This window comes from Capra hircus, chromosome 1 (genome assembly GCF_001704415.2).
Source record: "Capra hircus breed San Clemente chromosome 1, ASM170441v1, whole genome shotgun sequence".
Taxonomy (NCBI): Eukaryota; Metazoa; Chordata; class Mammalia; order Artiodactyla; family Bovidae; genus Capra; species Capra hircus.
The window spans coordinates 127,552,230-127,575,509 of record NC_030808.1 but is presented as its reverse complement, the minus strand read 5'-3'; the positions used below and the strand labels follow the sequence as shown (position 1 = coordinate 127,575,509).

The following is a 23,280-nucleotide window of genomic DNA, read 5'->3' as shown; positions in this document are numbered from 1 at the left end:
GTTCAGGTGTTCATGTTTTGTAAGTAACGACTATGTAACAGCTGAGATCACTTATAGCATTGCACATGCGAATCATGAGGTACTCCTTTGGATACGGAGTACTTTTGTTACATGTGCTTGGTCTCTCAGTCTTGTCGGACTGTTTGCAACCCCATGGACTGTAGCCCGCCTGGCTCCTCAGTCCATGGGGATTCTCCAGACAAGAGTACTGGAGTGGATTGCCATGCCCTCCTCCAGGGGATCTTCCCAATCCAGGGATCAAATCCAGGTCTCCCACATTGCAGGCAGGTTCTTTACCTTCTGAGCCACCAGGGAAGCCCTTTGTTATATGAAAAAGTGCAAAGTAAATGTTTCCGTCGCTCAGTCGTGTCCGACTCTCTGCGACCCCACGGACTCCTCCGTCCATGGGATTTTCCAGGCAAGAGTCCTGGAGTGGGTTGCCATTTCCTTCTCCAGGGGATCTTCCCAACCCAGGGATCCACCTAAAAAGCAGCAGCATTACTGCTGGGTCATGGCTGTGTCTGTTGGGTCAACCACAAGTGGAGAGAATATAGCATGTCTGCTGCTGTGGCTGCTGCACCGTCCAGGAGAGGATAAACTAGTCTGCAGTTCCTACGGCTCCTCAAGTTTCCTTCCTGCTTCCCTGCTTGCACCTTGTCTACCATGGGTTCAACGAACAGTGTACACAGTGAGACACCGCAAAACAACTGGCGTCACATACAGGATCAGCAATTCAGCCTATACGGGGAACAAAAAATCTGAAAAAGAATGAATATATGTATGTGTATAACTGATTCACTTTGCTGTATACCTGAAACTAACACAACATTGTAAACCAAGTATACTTCAATAAAATTTTAAAATATGTATGAAGTGAAGTCGTTCAGTCATGTCCGACTCTTTGCGACCCCATGGGCTGTAGCCTACCAGGCTTCTCTGTCCATGGGATTCTCCAGGCAATAGTCCTCGAGTGGATTGCCATTTCCTTCTCCAGGGGATCTTCCCAACCCAGGGATCGAACCAGGGTCTCCCACATTGTAAACAGACACTTTACTGTCTGAGCCACCAGGGAAGTCCTAAAATATGTATATATATATTTATGTCATTTCCTCCAGGAAGCCAAGCCCTTCACAATTAACCTAACACAACTCCCATCACCACCCATGGTTATCAAAACACGTATGCCCTTATATCCCTTACCAGGCTCAGTTTTGAAATAATATTGGCTGTCCCAGGTGGCACAGTGGTAGAGCATCCACCTGCCAATGCAGAGAGGAAGAGACGTGGGTTCGATCCCTGGATCGGGGAATATGCCCTGGAGTAGGAAATGGCAACCTGTTTCAGTATTATTGTCTGGAAAACTCCATGGACAGAGAAGCCTGGCAGGCTACAATCCATGGGGTTGCAGAGCCGGGCACAACTTAGTGACTGAACAACAGCAACAACAGTAATTGATTTATAATTTTGTGCCAATCTCTGCTATACAGCAGAGTGACTCAGTTATAGATAAATAATATAATATACATTATATATATATGCTTTTCAAACTATTCTCATGATTTATCCCAGGAGATTGGATATAGTTCCCTGTGCTATATAGTAGGTCCTGGCTGTTCATCTATATATAATAGCTTACATCTGTAAACTCCAGCCTCCCCACATTCCCTTGGCAACCACAAGTCTGTTCTCTATGTAAGTCTGTTTCTGTTTTGTAGATAGGTTTATTTGTGAGATATTTTAGATTCCATTCATAAGTGAAATCATATGGTATTTGTCTTTCTCTTTCTGGAAGTCGCTCATATATTTTAACATTTTTAGGGTTTCATTTTTAAATCACTTATACTGAGGTATAATTTACTGCCGGGGTCCAGCCCCGGTGAATCCAGGGTGATTTGAAGGTGGGGACGGAGTCGGCGTCTTTGGAAAAATACATATTTAATCACAGATATAGAGAGATTAGAAATGGATAGTGTAGTAGGAAGATTAGTGGAGAAAAGGAGGCTGAATAACTTGGATTATGTGGAATAGCATCCATGCTCCAGATAGGAATTCAGCCAGAAAAATGGGAGCAAGAAAGAAGCGACATGGGGGAATCAGTCTTTCCGGAAACTGATCCGATTTCTTTATTTTTGGGTTTGCTTATATACCTTTTGTTACATATAGGGATGAATACAGAGTCACGCGGGAGTCAGCAGTCCTGACCTTTATCAAAATCAGGTGCTTCACATAAATGTATAAAAAAGGTACATCATCTTCTGGCCATGAGTGAGACCTGCTGACATTTTATGATCCTTTCTTTCTGATAACCAAAAAACTTATTTCTTCCAAGGGTGTTTTTTCTTAAACCAGGAACCACCCTCCAAATAAAGTTGCATTCCTATAGGGTGAGGGTGTAGTGAGTTACAATCAAGAAAGGAACTTATTTAACCCAAGGTTAACATGATTAGTCTTAAAGGTTAATACTTATTTCTCCTATATGCTTAAAGGTTAATACTTATTTCCTCTATATGTTAGTTATATTCATTATAAGGGTAGGGAACATGGAGATTTAGCAGCAAACATCAGCCCAACAAATGAAAATCCTTTCACCAATGCTCCCCTTAAGATCTATTTAGTCTTAAGATATGATAAAGTTACATTTTTACATAGCAAGGACACAGTGATATATAACAAAGTACAGTGATCTATTACAAAAGAGAAAATCCATTAACTCAAAAAGTCTAGTATTGCTAGCATCAAAAACTACCATATTTCCTTTGCTATATTCCAAATACATTGATTAATATATTCCCAGGTGCCTAAGGATATGGAGGCCTGGTGGCAATCATTGGCTCAACAATGAGAAAAGCCCTATGCTAATTAAGACTCTCAAAATACTCCAAAACTCTCTGTGCTGTTTATGGTTGAGAAGTAGTAGACAATCATGTGGCAGGAGTATGGATAATCCTGTCACACAAGCTAGTCTGCCAGCAGAGAGGTTTGACCTGAGACATCCTTGTCCCACCCAGAGCAGGGAATTAGCAGCAATTATTGACACAACAAATGAAGAACCCTTCACCAATATAATTCCTAACCAACCCATTACACTAATAATTTCTAACTCCCCAAAATAATTTTCCTCTAATAAGTCTAAAACATCTCGTGCCTCTCAGACTGGGAGGCTGTAAATCACATGTGGCCGGACTAACCTATACAGGTGGGCTAGATAACCTTCAGAGGAGTCCGTAAGCTGAAACACTCTTGTCACGCCCAGGAATTTTTATTGCCTTGGAGCTGCACATTTACTCCTTCTCCGAGAGAAACGGTTATGGGGGAGAGCCCCCTGTAAAGTCAGAGGTGTAGGTGAGAGCATAAAACAGACTCTGGTTTTGGGGTAGATGCTCGGGAACAGGGGGTTTCCTGAGGCTTGATCACGCCTTTGCGTATGCCAAGCCTCCTTCCTCATGACCTTTGCCATGGGCAGAGTTCCTCACGCTGGCCCCCGGCAATTTACATACAATAAAATGCACCCATTTCAAGTATACAGTTCAATCGAGTTTTGACAAATACATATAGCCAAGTAACCAGCAGTACAGTTAAGAGCACTTCCATCACCTCATTGATTGAGTTCCAGTAACTGAATTCCCTCCACTGTGTTTCCATCCCCTTTACAGTCAATCCCACCTCCAGCCCCCACCCCAGCAACCAGGCATCTGCTTTCTCTCCTCCTAGATTAGTCTTGCCTATTCGAAAATGTAATATTGGAATTGTATCTGGCTTCTTTCACAATGTCTGTGCGATTTACTCATGTTATTGCGTGTACCTTCTTTCTTTTTTACTGTTGAGTAGTAGTTCACTCCCTGGATATTTTACAGTTTTGGGGTTTTATGCATAATATGCTTGACTCCACTTTTTTGTTTTGTTTCTGATAGCTTGATTTTTTTAATAGTCTTTATTTTTTAGGGCAGGTTTAGGTTCACAATAAAATTGAGTTGAAAGTATAGAATTTCCATTCACTCCCTGACTCCACACATGTACAGCCTCCTTAATATCAACATCCCCAGCCCGAGGGATACATTTGTTAACCATGATGAAGCTATACTGACACATCTTTGTCACCCAAAGTCCAGAGTTCACCTTAGGTTTCACTTGTGGTGGTGTACATTCTGTGTTTTGACAAATGTGTAATGACCTATATCCACCACTATAATCTCATACAGAATAGCTCCATTGCCCTAAAAACCCTCTGTGCTTTGCTTATTCATCTCTCCTTCCTTCAACCCCTGGCAAACACTGATCTTTTTACTGTCTCCATAGTTTTGCCTATTCCAGAATGTCATGTACTTGGAATAATACAGTACAGATCCTTTTCAGCTTAGCTTTTTTTTACTCTTAGTAATTATTTGTTTAAGGTTCCTCCTCCGTGTCTTTTCATGGCTTGATTATTATAATACATGTGTTTTGCAAATATCTTCTCTCGGTATGTGGTTTGTCTTCTCATTCTTTTGACCTGGCTCACATTTTTGTATTTAAATCTCTGATCCATCTGGAATTTATCTTGATCTAAGGAGTGAACTTAGAAGTCCAAGTTTGGTTTGTTGCAAATAGGATAACCCAGTAATCATGATATGTTTTATCAAATAATTCATTTTCCTCCACTACTTTGAAATGCCACTTTTGTACCAAATTCTCATGCATTTGGATCTAAAAATCAGAATTTTTTTTTTTTATGTTTAGGTCAATTCATCTCCGGCCATCCAATTTTTTTTGACATTTAAAAAAAAATGTTTTTAATTGAAGAATAATTGCTTTACAGAATTTTTTGGTTTTCTGTCATACATCAACAAGAATCAGCCATAGATGTACTTATGTCCCCTCTCTCTCCCTTCTTTCTCCCCATTCCACCCTTCAGCCTGTCACAGAGCCCCGTTTGGGTTCCCTGCATCATACAGCAAATTCCCTTTGGCTATCTGTTTTACACATGGTATTGTAAATATCCATGCTACTCTCTCCATACATCTCCCCTAAAAAACAGGATGGTTTTTAAAGTCTGTGTCTAACGGTAACTTAAAACAAGAGGTGTCTATATGTCAACTAAAATTTCTTCAAACGTGATAAAGTACCTAATTATTTTCATGCATGTGTTCACCATTTCCTGGACTTTACTGGAAACAGCGGTTGTGCAAACTACATTGGAATTTGCCCAGGGACGAATTAGGAAGCTCCCTGAGAACAGAGATCATGAACCTGGGTAGGCCCTCCAGTCTACTCTAGCAGGCGGTCCATTCCCTAAGGGTGGTGATTCAGTTACCTCCTTTATCAGCAGGCCATCACAGAATAAGTTACTTTTTCCTCCATGGGGGGGAAAAGACCCTTCTGCTACTACTATTAAGGGGAGTCCCTGGTGGCGCAGACGGTAAAGCGTCTGCCTACAGTGGGGGAGACCTGGGTTTAATCCCTGGGTCGGGAAGATCCTCTGGAGAACGAAATGGCAACCCACTCCAGTACTCTTGCCTGGAAAATCCCATGGACGGAGGAGCATAATAGGCTACAGTCCATGGCATTGCAAAGAGTCGGACAGGACTGAGCTACTTCACTTCACTTCATTAAGATGAGAATGCCCCAGGGCAGAGGCGGAAACATCTCTGAAAATCACTGGTTACCCCCCCTACATACTAGTCACTGCCTTCTTGTTGACTGTTGCTTAAAACAGCCCCTAGCCCTGGGGCCCCCTGAAGAAAAGGCGGCATTGTGCGCCATGAGCTGAGTAAAAATAAAGACCATTTCTGTTTGGTGTCCATTGCTAACATTCCTCATGGCCAGCAGAAAACCACTTAGGCGAGGACGGTGGCCTTGGCTCAGGTTCGCTACCCCTGCACCCCCCACCCTGTCAGTGGTCCACACAGGAAGAGGTGGTCTTCACCTTGACCTTTCCACACCCTATACCCCATCTCCGTCTGGACTGCTGCTTTCCCAGCAGTGGCAGCTGTTTCCCTTCTCACCTTGGGCTTCTCCCTCTCTTTCTTTCTCTGTAAATATTTTATTTTCCTTTTCATAAAATAAATGGGACAGAAAAGAGGATCATGAGCTGGAATTCAGCTCAGAAACCAAAACTCATAGAGAGTGGGGACGGGGGAGGGCTCAGGACTCTGAACACTGCCCTAAGTCAAAGCTACACACTACTCCCCAAACTTTGTGTTAGCAGGAGTTCATAATTAACATTTCATAGGAAAGAAATTAATAAATTGTGCCATTAAGTGTTTTTATCAACTCTATCTCATTAAAGGCCCACAGCCACAGGTCTACGAGGCTCACTCTGCTGGCAGATCTGAGCTGGGCTCAGCTGCTCAGAGAAGGTGCAGGAGAGCAGCCCTCCTCTGAGCTCCACAGTGAACAGTAAGCAAAGCATCTTGGGAGGGCCCAGGGCAGAGGGAAAAGCAGGGTGCTGGGTGATGGAGAGGATATTTCCTGCTCTCCCATGTTTCACTAGAGCCCATGTTCCCTCATCTCTAAATGATGGTGGCAATTCCCTCTCAAGGGGTTCTAATGAAGATGAGAAACTTTACACATGAAACTACGTGTAAAGCAAGTTATCTGTCAGACAACTGAGGCTTAGTGAATGGCACTGTTCCAGTCGAGTTATCCAAGACTCTTTGAAATGAATTTATTCACGGAATTCTAAAATTAGCATCTTTTACTCACTGTGATGACAAATCTTGTTTGGAAATTACATTTTAATGAAACATATCATAGACTTTCTTATTCCTCCCCATTCACCTATTCATCCCCTCACTCCAGCCATCTCATTATTCCCCTGAGAGTAGTCAGTCCAAGCCACCAATTGCAGTTCTCCCTAATGCATTCTGTTCCCTCTCTTATCCGCCTCCCATCTAGCCTCCACGCATTGCCAGAGTGATCTTTCGAAATTGAAAACTGAGTCCCTTACCATACACACACGACTATATATAAAATAAACAGCAAGGACCTACTGTATAGCACAGGGAACTATATTCAATATCTTGTAATAACCTATAATGGAAGAGAATACATATATGTGTGAGTGTGTATGTGTGTGTGTATATATATATATATATATGTTGTGCTATGCTTAGTTGCTTAGTCATGTCCAACTCTTTGTGACCCCATGGACTGTAGCCCGCTACGCTCCTCAGTCCAAGGGATTCTCCAGGCAAGAATACTGGAGTGGGTTGCCATTTCCTCTTCCAGGGGATCTTCCCAACCCAGCGATCAGACTCTGGTCTCCCACATTGCAGGCGGACTCTTTACTGTCTGAGCCACCAGGGAAGTCTTATATATGTATATGTGTGTGTATATATATATAGGCATTGTATATATATAAATATATATAGGCTTCCCTGGTAGCTCAGTGGTAAAGAATCCACCTGCAATGCAGGAGCCGCGGGAGATGCAGGTTCAATGCCTGGGTCAGGATACCCGGGAGGAGTGTATGGCAACCCACTCCAGTATTCTTGCTTGCAGAATCCCAAGGACAGAGGAGTCTGGCAGGCTATAGTTCACAAGGTCACAAAGAGTCAGACAAAACAGAAATGACTTAGCATGCATCCATAGATATACGTGTCTGTGTCTGTGTGTGTGTGGTATCTGAATCACTTTGTTGTATACCTGAAACTAACACAACATCATAAATTAGCTATACTTCGATTAAAAAACGGTTAAGAGAAAAAAGAAATAAAATACAATTGATGTTTTAAAAATCTATAGTTTTCAAAATTATTTAATATATATTGATTATGAAACCCACTGGTGCCGTTTTGGGGGCTACAAAGACCTCTGGTACCACAGCCCTTTATGTCTCAGTGCAGAAAAGAATTCAGCGAGAGACAAAGTGACAGCTAAGAAGTTATTTATTAGTAAAGGACACTTTTGAGGTTTACAAGTGGGTGAGCAGGAAATTTCATGCCCAGAAAACTTACTGGGCTACAGTTTCATAATAAAAGGAAAAGTGGGTAGGTTGAGGAAAGTTTCTATCATCAGCTCCTCCTCCAGATAAGGGAGGGGAGTTTTCCTATCCCTATATGGTCAAGCTAGGTCCACAAATTACTGGTTTTTTATGAGTGGAGAAAACATATCCTAGGGATCATTAACTTACTGAGCTCACTGGGCAGGATGTGGGTCTCATTCCACCACTGTTTTATTGTTTGGGGGCATGTCTCACGCTTTTGTTGCTTGGTTTTCTTGCTAAGCAAGACTGCTTGGTTTGGTGGTTAAGTAAACCTCCTTTCTTGAGTAATCATTAACCTATAGGGGTCTCCCATATTTTTTCTATTTACAGTCCCCTCATGGTATTAACTATTTAGTCACCTACTTTGTCCCTTCACTCTGTCCCTACCAATTGTATATACAACCATTACTTTAGGAGGCATAATTTAAATTATCATTACGATGTAAGGTGAACATTATTATTTCAATTCTACAGTTGAATGAAAAAGACTGTTGATTAACTTGCTTAATATCACAAAGAAGGATAATTCAAACCCAGATCTTTCCAATTCCAAAGTCTAGGTCTTTATTATTTCTCTGAGTGCTCTCTTTGTATGTTTGCAAGAGTTGGGCAATGGGACAGGGGAAAGTTAAATAAAAGATAGGAAACTGACTACTCATATAACATGCAGTATTTTATTCTGAGCCAAAAAAATAAAAAGAAAGAAACTTAAAGAAAACTAGGTCCTCACATCATTGTGCTTAAAACCCTCCAGTGGGTTTTCATCTCACGTAGAATATGCAGACTAAAAACGTTATCTGCCGTATCAGTAAACAGAGAATGCTGCAGCCATCAAGCCATCAGCCACTGCAGTCCCCAACTGTGAACCCCAAGTGGATTTAGGATGGAGAAAAAAAGACAGTTTTAACCTTTGAGGAATGATTTCAATGAGCCCAGACTCGTGCAACTTCCCATACAGAGAAAAGCATTCAATTCATTAACTTGAAATGTCTGGTTTTCTTTAATTAGCAGTAATCTTTTGAGGTTCAACTACCTGTTTTTTTGTTTGTTTGTTTGAACTCCTGTACATCCTGGCTCCTCCCTTACCTCTTTGGAGCAGTCCTTCAGAGCTATCCGAGAGGCTGCGTCCCAGGCTTAAGTCCTCAGTCAGACTGCTGAATAAAACATAATTCTCTAGTTTTAGGTTGTTTGTTTTCAGTCGACAGGTAAAATCCTTGCCATGGTCTACAGGTGCCTACATAAGCTGGGCCCTGTCCACCTAGCCAACTCCATCTCCAACCTGCCTTTTCCTGCTCACTCTACCCTTACCCCTCTGTCTTCACGTTTCCTTAAACTCACTCAAAGCCTTTTCACTCGCCATACCTAGAAATGCACTTCACTCTTGTTGCAGACTGCATTGTGCCCTCACAAAATGTATATGTTGAAGTCCTACCCTCCAGTACCTCGGAATATGACTAGATTTGGAGACAGGGCCTTTGAGGAGGAAATTAAGGTAAAATGAGGTCGTATGGGTGGGCCCTAATCCAACAGGACTGGAGTCCTTATAAGAGGAGATTCGAGCAGCGACACAGACTGCAAGACAGTCATATGAAGACGTGGTGAGAAGGCGACCATTTGCAAGCCAAGGAGAAGAATCAAACCTGCTAACACCTTGATCTTGAACTTCGAGCCTCCAGAACTGTGAGAAAATAAATTTCTGTTGTTTAAGCCATGCAGTCTGTGGTATTTCCTTATGGTAGCCCTAGGAAACTAATATAAGCCCCATCTTTACACGGCTGGTTCTTTTTCAGCCTTCTCAGCACTCAACATAAATGCCATGTCCTCAGAATGTCTGTAACTACTCAGTCTAAACCACAGCTTCCCATCACCTGTTTTTCTTCACATTAAAATACTTTCACAAAATATAGTTATTTTATTTGTTGATCAGCACATTGTCTATTGTAAAGTAGAATATAAACTCTGTGAGAGCTTGCCCCTTGAGTGTCTCTCTGCCCTGCTAGGGTAGTACCTGGCACAGGGTAGGCACATGGAAAATATTTAGTTAATGTCCACAGTGCCAAGTGCCCAAGAGGCACTATGTTCAGAGACAACTATGAGACGGTTCCCAGAGTGAGGAAGAGTGGTGCCCATCGTTGGCCAGGAATCCTGGCTCCCAGGGAGTACACGGGCCTTTAGAGTGGACAGGGCATGGTCTAGAGAGGCCAGCACAGACCTGGACATTTCTGAAAGCCCAGAGGAGTGAAGCAACTGTGGGAATGTGTGCAACGCCAGGAATTCAGATGGCCTAGAGGGACCTGTGCTTATAGGAAGGGCTGAGAGAGTTGCAGGGAGGGGTAGACAGATATTTCACCATGAAGTGCCAATCTGGGGGAGTTGAACTTTCTTCTGTCTCTCCTTTCAACTGTCTCTCTTTCTCCTTCTCTCTCTGTCTCTCCCTCTCATTTTTCTGCCTCCCCTTTATCATCTTCATCTCTTCTCTCACCCCACCACTTCCTCCCTGCCTTCCCACCCCCTTTGTTTAAATTTAGTTGCACTGGGTCTTGGTTGAAGCATGCAGTCTTTAGTTACAGCATGCAGAGTCTTTAGTTACAGCATGCAGGATCTAGTTCCCTGACTAGGGATCAAAACCGGTTCTCCAGCTTTGGGAGTGTGGAGTCTTAACCACTGGACCACAAGGGAACTCCCTCCTTTTCTTACAAGCAGAAAAAAAAAAAAAAAAAGAGAAAGAAATCCAGCTTCACAGGCGCGTTATAAGAACAGAATTATATAATACCTGCAGAAGCACCCACTAAACGTCAGATTCCTAACTGATAACAATGTGTTGAATAAAAGTTAGTTGCATAACTCTAACAACTGCAGAAACTGTAATAACGGTGCACGTGTGTGTGTGCTTAGTCGTGTCTGACTCTTTGCAACCCCGTGGACTGACTGTAGCCTGCCTGGTTTCTCTGTCCATTGGATTTTCCAGACAAGAATACTGGAACTGGTTGCCATTTCCTGCTCCAGGGGATCCTCCTAACCTAGAGAGCCTAGAGATCGAAACCGTATCTCCTGCATTGACAGGTGGATTCTTTACCACTGCACCGCTTAGGAAGCTCTAAAAACTGTCTGAAGTTCTGAAGTGAAGTGAAAGTTGCTCAGTCGTATCCAACTCTTTGCAAACCCATGGACTATACAGTCCATGGAATTTTCCAGGCTAGAATACTGGAATGGGTAGCCTTTCCCTTCTCCAGGGGATCTTCCCAACCAAGGGATCGAACCCAGGTCTCTCCCACATTGCAGGCAGATTCTTTACCACAAGGGAAGCCCTAAAAACTGTCTAGGAGACTGGATATTCAAAAGCATAGAACGCTTCCAGCTTCTTTTATCTTGAATTCCCCGCAGGGTACCCTGGCACTGTCAGTTCAGTTCAGTTCATTTCAGTCACTCAGTCGTGTCTGACTCTTTGCGACCCCATGAATCGCAGCCGCCAGGCCTCTCTCTCCATCACCAACTCCCAGAGTTCACTCACATTCATGTCCATCAAGTCAGTGATGCCATCCAGCTTTCTCATCCTCTGTCATCCCCTTCTCCTACTGCCCCCAATCCCTCCCAGCATCAGAGTCTTTTCCAGTGAGTCAACTCTTCGCATGAGGTGGCCAAAGTACTGGAGTTTCAGCTTTAGCATCATTCCCTCCAAAGAAATACCAGTGTTGATCTCCTTCAGAATGGACTGGTTGGATCGCCTTGCAGTCCAAGGGACTCTCCAGAGTCTTCTCCAACACCACAGTTCAAAAGCATCAATTCTTCGGCGCTCAGCCTTCTTCACAGTCCAACTCTCACATCCATACATGACTACTGGAAAAACCATAGCCTTGGCTAGACGGACCTTAGTCGGCAAAGTAATGTCTCTGCTTTTGAATATGCCATCTAGGTTGATCATAACTTTTCTTCCAAGGAGTAAGCGTCTTTTAATTTCATGGCTGCAATCACCATCTGCAGTGATTTTGGAGCCCAAAAAATAAAGTCTGACACTGTTTCCACTGTTTCCCCACCTATTTCCCATGAAGTGATGGGACCGGATGCCATGATCTTCGTTTTTTGAATGCTGAGCTTTAAGCCAACTTTTTCGCTCTCCTCTTTCACTTTCATCAAGAGGCTTTTTAGCTCCTCTTCATTTTCTGCCATAAGGGTGGTGTTATCTGCATATCTGAGGTTATTGATATTTCTCCCGGCAATCTTGATTCCAGCTTGTGCTTCTTCCAGTCCAGCGTTTCTCATGATGTACTCTGCATATAAGTTAAATAAGCAGGGTGACAATACACAGCCTTGATGTACTCCTTTTCCTATTTAGAACCAGTCTGTTGTTCCATGTCCAGTTCTAACTGTTGCTTCCTCACCTGCATACAGAATGTGCCAAATGTGGCACTCAATTCTTTGTGTAAGTAGATATTGAGCTATGCTCTTTATTCTTTTTGTTTACAGTTCTATATATTTTGCCTGGATTTTCATTATATTTCTGATCCCTCGTTATTCCACATTGTTTGAAAGTGAAAAACTTACATAGCCAAAATTATGGAAAAGTTGGGAAAACAACTTTAAGTATTTCCCAATCAATAAAAAGAGGGAAAACAAAGTATTCAGCTGTGGCCAAAAAATTGGCTGGTGACGGTTTCATCGACATCTTGAAAGAAGACACTAAGGGATTAACTGAGGAGCAGAGAGAAACATTAAGTACAAAAAGTTCTTAATATCTCATACTTCTGAGAGATTGAAAGGTTTTTCCCAAGGCAATTCTGACTATGGAGTGTGGAGCTTTCCCTTCCAGCACAGATCTTTGACCATAACCCAAAGGTTAGTGAGACTCCCCAGTCCTGTTCTGTTTCTCTTCTGTTCACCCAACTTCTCAGCAGGATAAGAAAGCATGGCCTGAGGTCAAGGCGGGGGAGAAGGTGGAAAGCTGCTAAATTGGTTCTGGGTGCGGGGAGAAGGTTGAGAGGGCATCCAGATTCAAGGGAATCAGCCACTTACGAAATAAAACTGTTATCACTCTCTTCCCCACCAAATATTTGCAAAATTCTGCTTTCCCACAGCATTGCTGCCAAACCAGAAGTCTATCCTTTTAACATTTGGCCCTTGACTCTGAGTACTGATGCAGTGCGAATTTATTGCCAGATACCAGAAAAAAAAGGATCAGCTATACTTTTTGGTTTCAGAGCTGAAAGACCCAAATGAGCACTTGTGAAACCATTAAACAACACTCCAAGAGTGAATTCTAGTTATTCATTTCCAAGCATAAGAGGCCCATAGGGTACTCAGCACAATGAATGAAGAGACTCCACCATCAACATGGTACTCTGTGAAATTTCCCAAAACCATAGAAGAAAGACCCTAAAAGGTTAAAAGAGAAAAAACAAGAAAAGAAAACACACGTTCTATAGAAAGACCAGAGCTACAGATAGAGTCAAGCTTCTCCATATTGGGCCTGAGTGCTAGAAATCAATGGGTCAGTGACTTCAAAAGTCAGAGGCCCAGTGGTGGTCCAGTGGTTAGGAATCCATCTGCCAATGCAGGGGACACTGGTTCAATCCCTGACTTGGTAAGATCCCACATGCCAAACAGCAAATAACCCCAAGCAACAAAACTATTAGTCTGTGCTCTAGAGCCTGGAAACACAAACTATTGAACCCACATGCCACCACTACTGAAGCGCGCTTTCCCTACAGCACTGCAGCAAGAAAAGCCACTGCAATGAGAAGCCTCAGAACCGCAATGAAGAGAGGTCTCCCACCCCCTGCTCGCTGAAACTAGAGAGAAGCTTGAGCAGCAGTGAAGACCCAGCACAGCCAAAAGTAAATAAAATTATATACATATTAAAAAAGAATAAGAATATGCCTTGCAATGCAGGGGATGAGAGTTTGGTCCCTGATCAGGGAACTAAGAGCCCACATACCACAGAGCAAATAAGCTTGTGCACTACAACTAGAGAGCCCTTGTGCCACAACTAAAACCTGATGCAGCCAAAATAAAAGGAAAATTATTTTCAATCCAGAATCCCACTTTTCCCATCAGGTGACCAAAGTATTGGAGCTTCAGCTTCAGTATCAGTCCTTCCAGTGAATATTCAGGGTTGGTTTCCTTTAGGATGGACTGGTTTGATCTCCTTGCAGTCCAAGGGACTCTCAAGAGTCTTCATCAGTTTGAAAGCATCAATTCTTTGGCGCTCAACTTTCCTTATGGTCCAACTCTCACATTCATACATGACTACTGGAAGAACTGTAGCTTTGACTATAGTCATTTTTGTCAGCAAAGTGATGTCTCTGCTTTTTAATATGCTATCTAGGTTTGTCATAGCTTTCGTTTCAAGGATCAAGAGTCTTTTAATTTCATGGCTGCAGTCACTGTCCGCAGTGATTTTAGAGCCCAAGGAAATAAAATCTGCCATTGTTTCCATTGTTTCCCCAACTATTTGCCATGAAGTGATGGGACCAGATGCCATGATCTTAGTTTTTTGAATGTTGAATTTTAAGCCAGCTTTTTCAATCTCTTCTTTCACCTTCATCAAAAGGCTCTCTAGTTCCTCTTTGCGCTCTGCCATTAGGGTGGTATCATCTGCATACCTAAGGTTGTTAATATTTCTCCCAGCAATCTTGATTCCAGCTTGTGCTTCATCCAGCCCACCATTTCTGATATGTACTCTGCATAGAAGTTAAACAAGCAGGGTGACAATATACAGCCTTGACATACTCCTTTCCCAATTTGGAACCAGTCCACTGTTCCATGTCCAGTTCTAACTGTTGCTTCTTGACCTGCAAACAGGTTTCTCAGGAGGCAGCTAAGATGTTTGGATATTCCCACCTCTTTAAGAACTTTCCACAGTTTGTTGTGATCCACACAGTCACAGGATTTAGCATAGCCAATGAAGCAGAAGTAGATGTTTTTCTGGAATTCCCTCGCTTTTTCTGTGATCTAACGGATGTTGGCAGTTTGATCTGATTCCTCTGCCTTTTTTAAATCCAGCTCATACATCTGGAAGTTCTTGGTTCACGTACTGTTGAAACCTAGCTTGGAGATTTTGAGCATTACCTTGCTAGCATGTGAAATGAGTGCAGTTGTGTGGTAGTCTGAACTTTCTTTGGCATTGCCCTTCTTTGGGATTGGAATGAAAACTGATCATTTCCAATCCTGTGGCCATTGCTGAGTTTTCCAAATTTACTGGCATATTGAGTACAACACTTTAACAACATTATCTTTTAGGATTTTAAATAGATCAGCTGGAATTCCATCACCTCCACTAGCTTTGTTCATAGAATCCCATACTTAGCCAAATTATCTAATATGAAGATAAAATAAAAGCATACAAAATCTAATGATTACAGGTAAGAGGATGTAAATCCCAGGATGACAATTATGTAGCCAAGAGAGTACCTATAACTAATTCAGGTTGGAGCAGCAAGATAGAAGAATCCAAGAGGAAGGCCTCTAGAGTGAGGGAAAAGAAGTAGGATTGATAGACTGATATTAAAACATTTGGAAAATAATATTTTAGGCCATTGATAGATACGATGCAGATATACAGTATACTACTTGTACATCAATTGGCTTTGTAGTGGACAAAATCTACATAGTCATGATAAGATAAATAATTGCCAATTTAACTTAAAAAATGTGATACAACTATTGGGAAGATGAATCAGGAAAAATGAGGAGTTTAGGGGTAGAATAAGAACCCTGAATCTGCATCTCTTATTACCCAAAGGGTAATGGATAACATTTGAAATTAATAAATCCAGAGAAACAGCATGAATTGCTATAATTGAGAAATCTAGAACTAAAGAAAAAGCTGAAAGTGGTTCAGTTCAGTTCAGTCGCTCAGTCGTGTCCGACTCTTTGCGACCCCATGAATCGCAGCACCTCTAGGAGCAAAAACGATGAACTTTTCAGAACTTTTCCATCACCCCAAACTGAAACACTGCCTCCTCAAACGCTTGGGAACCACTGGTTTACTTTTTTCCTCTGTGAATTTCACAATTCTATGTAACTCACATTTGTGAAATGCTACAATATTGGTTGCTTATTAGCATATTTCACTTTAGCATAGTGTCTTCAAGGTTCATCCACATTATAGCATGTGTCTGAATTTCCCTCCTTTTTAAGGCTAAGTAAACATTCCACTGCATGTATATACCATATTTGGTTTATCCATTCATCTGACGCCAGACACCTGGGTTGTTTCCACCTTTGAGCTATTTTGAATAGTGATTCTATGAACCTTGATGTTAGTATCTGAGTCTCTGCTTTCAGTTCTTTTGGGTATATACATAAAGGTGCAGTTACTGGAACACAGGATAACTCTGTTTAAGTTTTTAAGAAATTACCATAGGGTTTTTCATAGTAGCTGCACCACTTTACCAGAGAAGGCAATGGCACCCCACTCCAGTACTCTTGCCTGGACAATCCCATGGATGGAGGAGCCTGGTAGGCTGCATGCAGTCCATGAGGTTACTAAGAGTCGGACACGACTGAGCGACTTCACTTTCACTTTTCACTTTCATGCATTGGAGAAGGAAATGGCAACCCACTCCAGTGTTCTTGCCTGGAGAATCCCAGGGATGGGGAGCCTGGTGGGCTACTGTCTATGGGGTCGCACAGAGTCGGACACGACTGAAGCGACTTAGCAGCAGCAGCAGCATCTATAATATGTCCTTCATTAGGTTCTGAAGTTAAATACATGAAAAGCGCTTCCAACAGTGCCTGGTACATGGTGAGCACTGCACACACTTGAAGCTCTTTGAGATGATTACTATCATGGCATTAAGTACCCAGAAGGGTGCTTAACCAACACTTACCAGTGATGTCCTCGGAGGAGCAGGATTTAGGAAGGGAGGTTGTTGAGGTAAGGATTTTAATTTCTAACTCATGCACCTCTGTATTATTTGAATTTATTACTTTTTATTAGAAGCAACATAAGGAAAACTATTTTAATGGCATCTGGCTAAGAGAATATAAAACAATCTCTCCAAACATCCCATTCAAAGCTAAGAAGACGCAAAGCTTTTTAAAAAAAAAAATCCACTCAAATATTTAAAACTAATGTCACCAACCTAAGGTTTGGAACCTGTATGAATTTTCTGTATCTACAAGACCAACTGAGGCAAAGTGGGGGAGGGAAATGTATCACTGGCCCATCTGTGCTCCACTTCCCAACAAATAGGTACTCAGAACTTCTCAGCCTTTAGCAATGAAAATTTGAGCTCAGTACCAATCAGAAAAACAGAGGAGCAGTCTCCTCCACTTCACAATGAGCTTCTTTGTTTTGAGCCAGGCAACCAGATGTGGCCACACTTTCCCCATTAGCTTCTCTTTCTACATTCAGTTTAAAACTACAGCTCCCAGAAAGCCCCTCGGTAGGAATGGGGATCTGAAAGAGGTACAGGTATACCTGACAACAAAGCAAGGTCTCTGCCCCACCCATCCTACTTTAATATTCTGGAAAAGTACCTGGAAATTTGTTTGTTTAAGGGGCAAGGGCACAAGTAACCGCTTCTTTGTGCTGGTCCTGTGTGAAGCACTTGAAGACATTAGAAAATAGGGATGAGGAAGGAAAGTTATAAAACAGCTGGCAGATGACACAGGGCAGTAGAAACTCAAGAAACAGGACAGGCAATGCAACCCCAGAATCCCTGCAGGAATGACAGCCTCAGCAACCACACCCCAGTGGGTGGCCCCCAGGGCCACTAGTCAGAAGGTGCAGGGCACAGAGTCTCCTTCCATGATGGCATCTGAAGGAGGATCCAAAGGAAACAGTCACATTATAAAGTGCTATTGCTCTTGTGGGAATAATTTACTGCACCGAAGAACTCAGGCTCCTTCCTTACCAGTTTCAGAACCTTCATTAAATGTAATCACCACAGTATTCACTATGCCAAAAACGTGGAGCCACACTTACTGTCTCAAAGAAAATGCATCATAAATTGATGCAGTCACTTTGGAAAACAGTCTGGCAGTTATTGAAAGCATTAAACATCAAGCTATCATATGACCCAGCAATGCCACTCCCAAGTATATTCCCAAGAGAACTGAAAACATACATGCATGCCAAAACTTGTACACAAATATTCATAGCAGGATTATCCATGACAGCCAAAAAGTGGGAACAATCCAAATGGCCGTCAATTGAGAATAGATAAACAAAATGAAGTAATAGTCATACGATGGACTGCTATCCTATCATAAAAGGGAATGAAGTAGTGTTGTTGCTGCTGCTGCTGCTGCTAAGCCACTTCAGTTGTGTCTGACTCTGTGCAACCCCATCCCTGGGATTCTCCAGGCAAGAACACTGGAGTGGGTTGCCATTTCCTTCTCCAATGCATGAAAGTGAAAAGTGAAAGTGAAGTCGCTCAGTCATGTCCGACTCTTAGCGACCCCATGGACTGCAGCCTACTAGGCTCCTCCATCCATGGGATTTTCCAGGCAGGAGTACTGGAGTGGGTTGCCACTGCCTTCTCCGAATGAAGTGCTGATAAGTGCTAAAACGTGAATAAACCTTGAAAACATTATGCTTAGTGAAAGAACCTAGATACAAAAGGACACATACTGTATAATTCTATTTATATGAGAAGTCCAGATTAGACAAATCCAGAGAGATAGAAAGTAGATTAGTGGTTGGCAGAGGATAGGAAGAGAGGAGAATGGGAGTAACTGATAACAAGTATGAGAGTGAGGAAATGTTCTTTCAGGATGAGGAAAATGTTCTAGAATTAGGCAGTGGTGATGGATGCTGGGAATGATGCTGGGAATGATTGGGGGCAGGAGGAGAAGGGGATGACAAAGGATGAGATGGGTGGATGGCATGACTCAATGGACATGGGTTTGGGTGGACTCCGGGAGTTGGTGATGGACAGGGAGGCCTGGCCTGCTGCAGTTCATGGGGTCACAAAGAGTCGGACACAACTGAGCGACTGAACTGACTGAACTGATGGTTGTGCAACCATCAGAATATACTAAAAACCACTCACCATACTTTAAATGGGTGAATTTTATCTCATGTTTATGATACCTCAATAAAACTGGTATATTAAAAAAAAAAAAAGATCTACCCACACACCCACAACACCACCACCAAAAGTTAATACAAGGGTTTGAGGAAAGTATGGCCAGGGTGTCAATTTTTATTTCTACTTCTCTAGGAGTTTTGTTTTGTTTCAAAATTTCCCTCTCTGATGTGCAGCTATTACTTCACCAACTGAAGCACTAAGATCAGAGAGACTCTGCTGGATGATTCAAATCCAAACTCTTTCTGGGTGAAAGAGAGAATCTTGGGCAAGTAAATTATTCTATATCTCAGTCTCCTCATGAAAAAGTGGGGGGTAAGATCACTGACCTCATAGGGTACTTGTGCATTTAATAAGAGAATGCTGTAAAGGATTTAGATCAGAGCCTGACATATTAGTAAGTATTCAAGAAATATCAGCTGCCATCATTTTTCTCATTACGAATACAACACAGTAGAATACTACTACTTATTATTACAGGTAGCACTTACACAGCACTGTTACAGCATTTTACAGAATCTTAAGGTGTTCAGTCCTCATTACTGCCTTGTGAGATAAGTACTCTAGCACTCATTTTACAGATGAGCATTTACTGTGAAGTGCATGAACTTGACAGTGTTGTGCAATCTGTACATACATTTTGTGGAAATTTAGGAGCAGGTAGAGCATAGAGAGCTGAGGTAATCAGGGAGGACTTCATGAAGTAAGTGACCTTGCAAGGGTGGGAAAGTGAGGTAAGGGCCTTGAAGGTGAAATGGAAGCTGCCAAGAGGTGGAAAAGATCAACATTTATTTACTGTGAGTGACAAACAGTTTCAGTGTTATGTTATATTCTGCACCTCAGAAATAACTACTAATTAGGAAAATTTTTAAATATTTAATGATCGTATTCTAAAGGGATAAAACATTTTCTTTCCCTCAGTCTTTGACCTTCTTACATATACATGTAAGAAACAGCTGCTAGTTAGAAAAATTAGTAAATAATGGTTTTCTTTCTTCTTTCTGAAATAAACCTTAGTGTTTTCATTCCATTTGCCTGTTTTAGTTACTACACCTTGGAGATTTTTTTTTCACATGGATCTACTGCACCCTTTGTTACAACTGCATAATACTCCACAGTAGGAATATTCTGGGACTCATTTCTCCATTCTCCTACTGATCATTTCCCATTACAAGCACTGTTTGTAAATACAGTACTATTGTTTGTGATCCTGTAGTAGTATCTTTGTTCGAGCCTTTTCTTGGATTGTTTCCTTTTGTTTTTGTTTGTTCTTTCATTCTTGGATTGTTTTGAGTGCTACTCTGAGGTATCAATTGGAGTAGGAAAAGGCAACCGTCTTCAGTATTCCTAACTGAAAAAAGATTCCAAGGACAGAGGAGCCTAGCAGGCTACATACAGTCCCTGAGGTTGTAAAGAGTCAGACACGACTAATCCCAAGCATGATGCCACGACTAAGATATCAACAGATAACAGGAAGCGGAAATGCTGGGTCATACATCCAATTTTTAAAACGCGAATCAAGCAGGAGGCAAATGGAAATTTTCTGTACCTTCGTTTCAATTTTGTTGTGAATGTAAAACAGCTCTAAAAAAAAAAAAAAACAAACAGCAGTCCTTAAATCAAATCAGAGATTAGGCCGGCTCGCACCGCACTCCTCTTGCATACCAGACCAGGAGCCGGGGGATCGAGGAGATCGAATCCTCTAGGCTGCTCGGGTCGAGACCGCGCAGAGCGCAGCCCTCCGGACAAACGCTCGAGGTGCGAGGACACCGTGACCTACTACCCTCCGTGCACGCGCTCTGGCCCCGCCTCCCGGCCCCTTTCATTGAGAAACGCCTTAGCGATCACGTGAAAGAGGCATGCCGGCTGCGTGACGTCATGCAGCGCGGGCCAATGGTAGCTTCTGTTTATGTCGGGGGGGGCGGGGAGTGGTGGTCGGAATATTCATCCCCACTTCGCCGTCGCCGCGCTGCCCTCTAGTGCGGGTGGTGAGCGCTGAGCCAGCGCGGGAGGCGCCCCGGCGGCAGCGGTACGGGGAGGGCCGCGCCGGCTCCTTCTGCAGGTCTCCGTCAGCTCCCCTCGCCGTCACTGGGGCGCCGTGCTGCTCCAGGCCGGGGCGGAAGCTGCGGCCTTCGCGGGCTGCCGGATCCGCGTCCCGCCTCAGCGCCCGGAGGACATGCGGGAGAGAGAATGAGCCAGAGGGACACGCTGGTGCATCTGTTTGCCGGAGGGTACGTTGCAGCCGGGGCTTGCGGACGGTGGTTGAGGGCTCCGGGCTGAGGCCGAGGGCCGTGGCCTGAGACGCGGGCTAGAAGGGTGAGGGGGACGCGGCCCGGAAGCGCAGGGATGAGGGGACTGGAGCTGGGAGCTGAAGAAGCCCAGAGGGCTGAGGCCCAGGCGGGGAGGGTGGGAGGGCGAAGCTGGCTGGACGTCAGGCTTTGGGCCCGCGGAGCCGGAGCGAGGCCTGGGGAGTGGCTGGCGGCGCTGGGGTCCACGTAGGCCCAGTCCACGCGCCGCGGCCTAGCGGGCTTCGGGGATGCGTGGCCGCGGGAGGACAGTAGCTGCAGGCCTCACGTAGGTTGTCCGGCCTGGTCGGGGGCGGAAAGTGCGAAGGCCGAGGACAAAATGGGCGCCGCACCTCCTTCTTCTTCCCTCCCTGGCGCGCGGGCTGCGCTGGGGCCTCACGTAGCTCACGCCCCTCCTCAGACCTCGCGCGGCTGATTTGCGGCTGATTTCCGGGCCCTAGTCAGTCCCGGTGAATAGTCCTGGGGCTTCCGGCTCCAGCGAGAAAGCTTTGGGGTTCGGTTGCTCGCAGTAGCTGTATGTTTCTAGCTCAGAAAATTTCCTTCCTGAGCTTTTCCTGGTTGCGAGGTGCTGTCTCAAAGCGACAGTGCGTCCAGTGTCAGATTCTTTTCCTGAAAATCAACCCTCCTACACATCCTCTGCTTTTCGTCCGCTTAAAGAAGAAAAGTGGGGGTAGGGGAGAGGTTAGAAGCTTTGACAATAGTTACTGTTTGTGGAAGGTTAAGACTAAAAGTCTTAGCTCCCTGTTTGCCAGCCTGAGTGCTACAGATTTTTTGTTCAGCCAACTTAGTCTCCTCTTTTAGGTTGTTCTTTCCAAATTTGGAGAGGCATAGCAATTTTAAATTTAGGAGTGACTTCTTTTTTGCAGGGTCATAAAGAGTCTTATCAAAAATGGATACGACGAATAATGCTGAGGTTCTTTTCTGCCTTAGTGACCATATAAAGTCGCATCCCCTCAAAGCATGCAGTTTGTTTCTGAATCAGCTACTTTAAAAATATTAAAGTAATACATAGGCGGTTCTGTTCACAGTGGCTTCATTGGAGTTAGACGTGTGGACTCTATTGCCAGTGATGACCATGCTTTCCTTAGCATAGCACATTGACTCAACAAACATTGCACACCGCTTGTGGACCAGGCACTGTTCTGACATTAAAGTACTTTTCATTTAGTTTGTGAGACTCAGTTTTGGCAGGGTTTGCTTTCTATATTATATGTTTACCAGTAATCTTGGCAAATTAAATCATTTTAAAACCCATTAGCCATGTAGGTATTCTTGTAAAGATGTCTTGTTGTGCAAATAATTGGGTTCCCTTCTGTAATTAGATTATAAGGTAATTGTTGAAAGTTAGACACACATCTGCTTCTGGCCACTATTTTAATCTGAGTGAGAAAGAGAAACTCTTTGATCTCAGTTGCTTCATCTCTAAAATGAGGATATTGAGACGGTTTCTAAGGCCCTGTTCTAGGTCCTAAAATTTTTATTGCTCTACATACTGTCAAGTTTTGTTTAAAATGTGCTCAGTCACATCCGACTCTTTGTGAACCTATGGACTGTAGCCCTTCAGGCTCCTCTGTCCATGGGATTTTCCAGGCAAGAATATTGGAGTGGGTTGCCATTTCTTTCTCAAGGGGATTTTCCCCACCCAGAGATTGACCCCTCATCTCCTGCCTTGTCAGGCAGATTCTTAACCACTGAGTCACCTGGGAAGCCTTGTTAAAAATAGGGCATATTTATTTGCAGTGTTAGCTTGATTGCACTAACTTCACAATTTGGGAGCCCCTCTACCCCTCCATACTCCAGTATTTTGGCCTGGAGAATTCCATAGTCTCTATAGTCCATGGGGGTCACACAGAGTCGGACACGACTAAGCAACTTTGACTTTTCAATAGCCCCCATAAAAGAACTTAGCGTGTGCAGGTTATTTAGAGTCTTAAATGAAGTGCTTGTTTATAGTACCTGACATAAGATAGATGCTCAG

General features: G+C 43.3%; 1 protein-coding gene across 4 annotated transcripts in view; it reads left to right on the top strand.

Annotated features, from left to right (window-relative positions):
* Positions 20,909–23,280, top strand: part of SLC25A36 (solute carrier family 25 member 36) — a 34,805-nt gene continuing 32,433 nt past the window's right edge. For 2 of the 4 annotated variants that reach the window (XR_001918222.1, XM_018049798.1), the window contains exon 1: positions 20,917–21,227. Coding sequence is in view for 2 of the 4 variants with exons in the window: in XM_018049798.1 (XP_017905287.1) it covers positions 21,187–21,227 (41 nt within the window). In the remaining 2 variants the exon portion in view is untranslated. Of the gene's footprint in view, positions 21,228–23,280 lie in introns of all 4 variants that reach the window. The other 2 variants (XM_018049811.1, XR_001918224.1) reach the window with 2 other exon arrangements.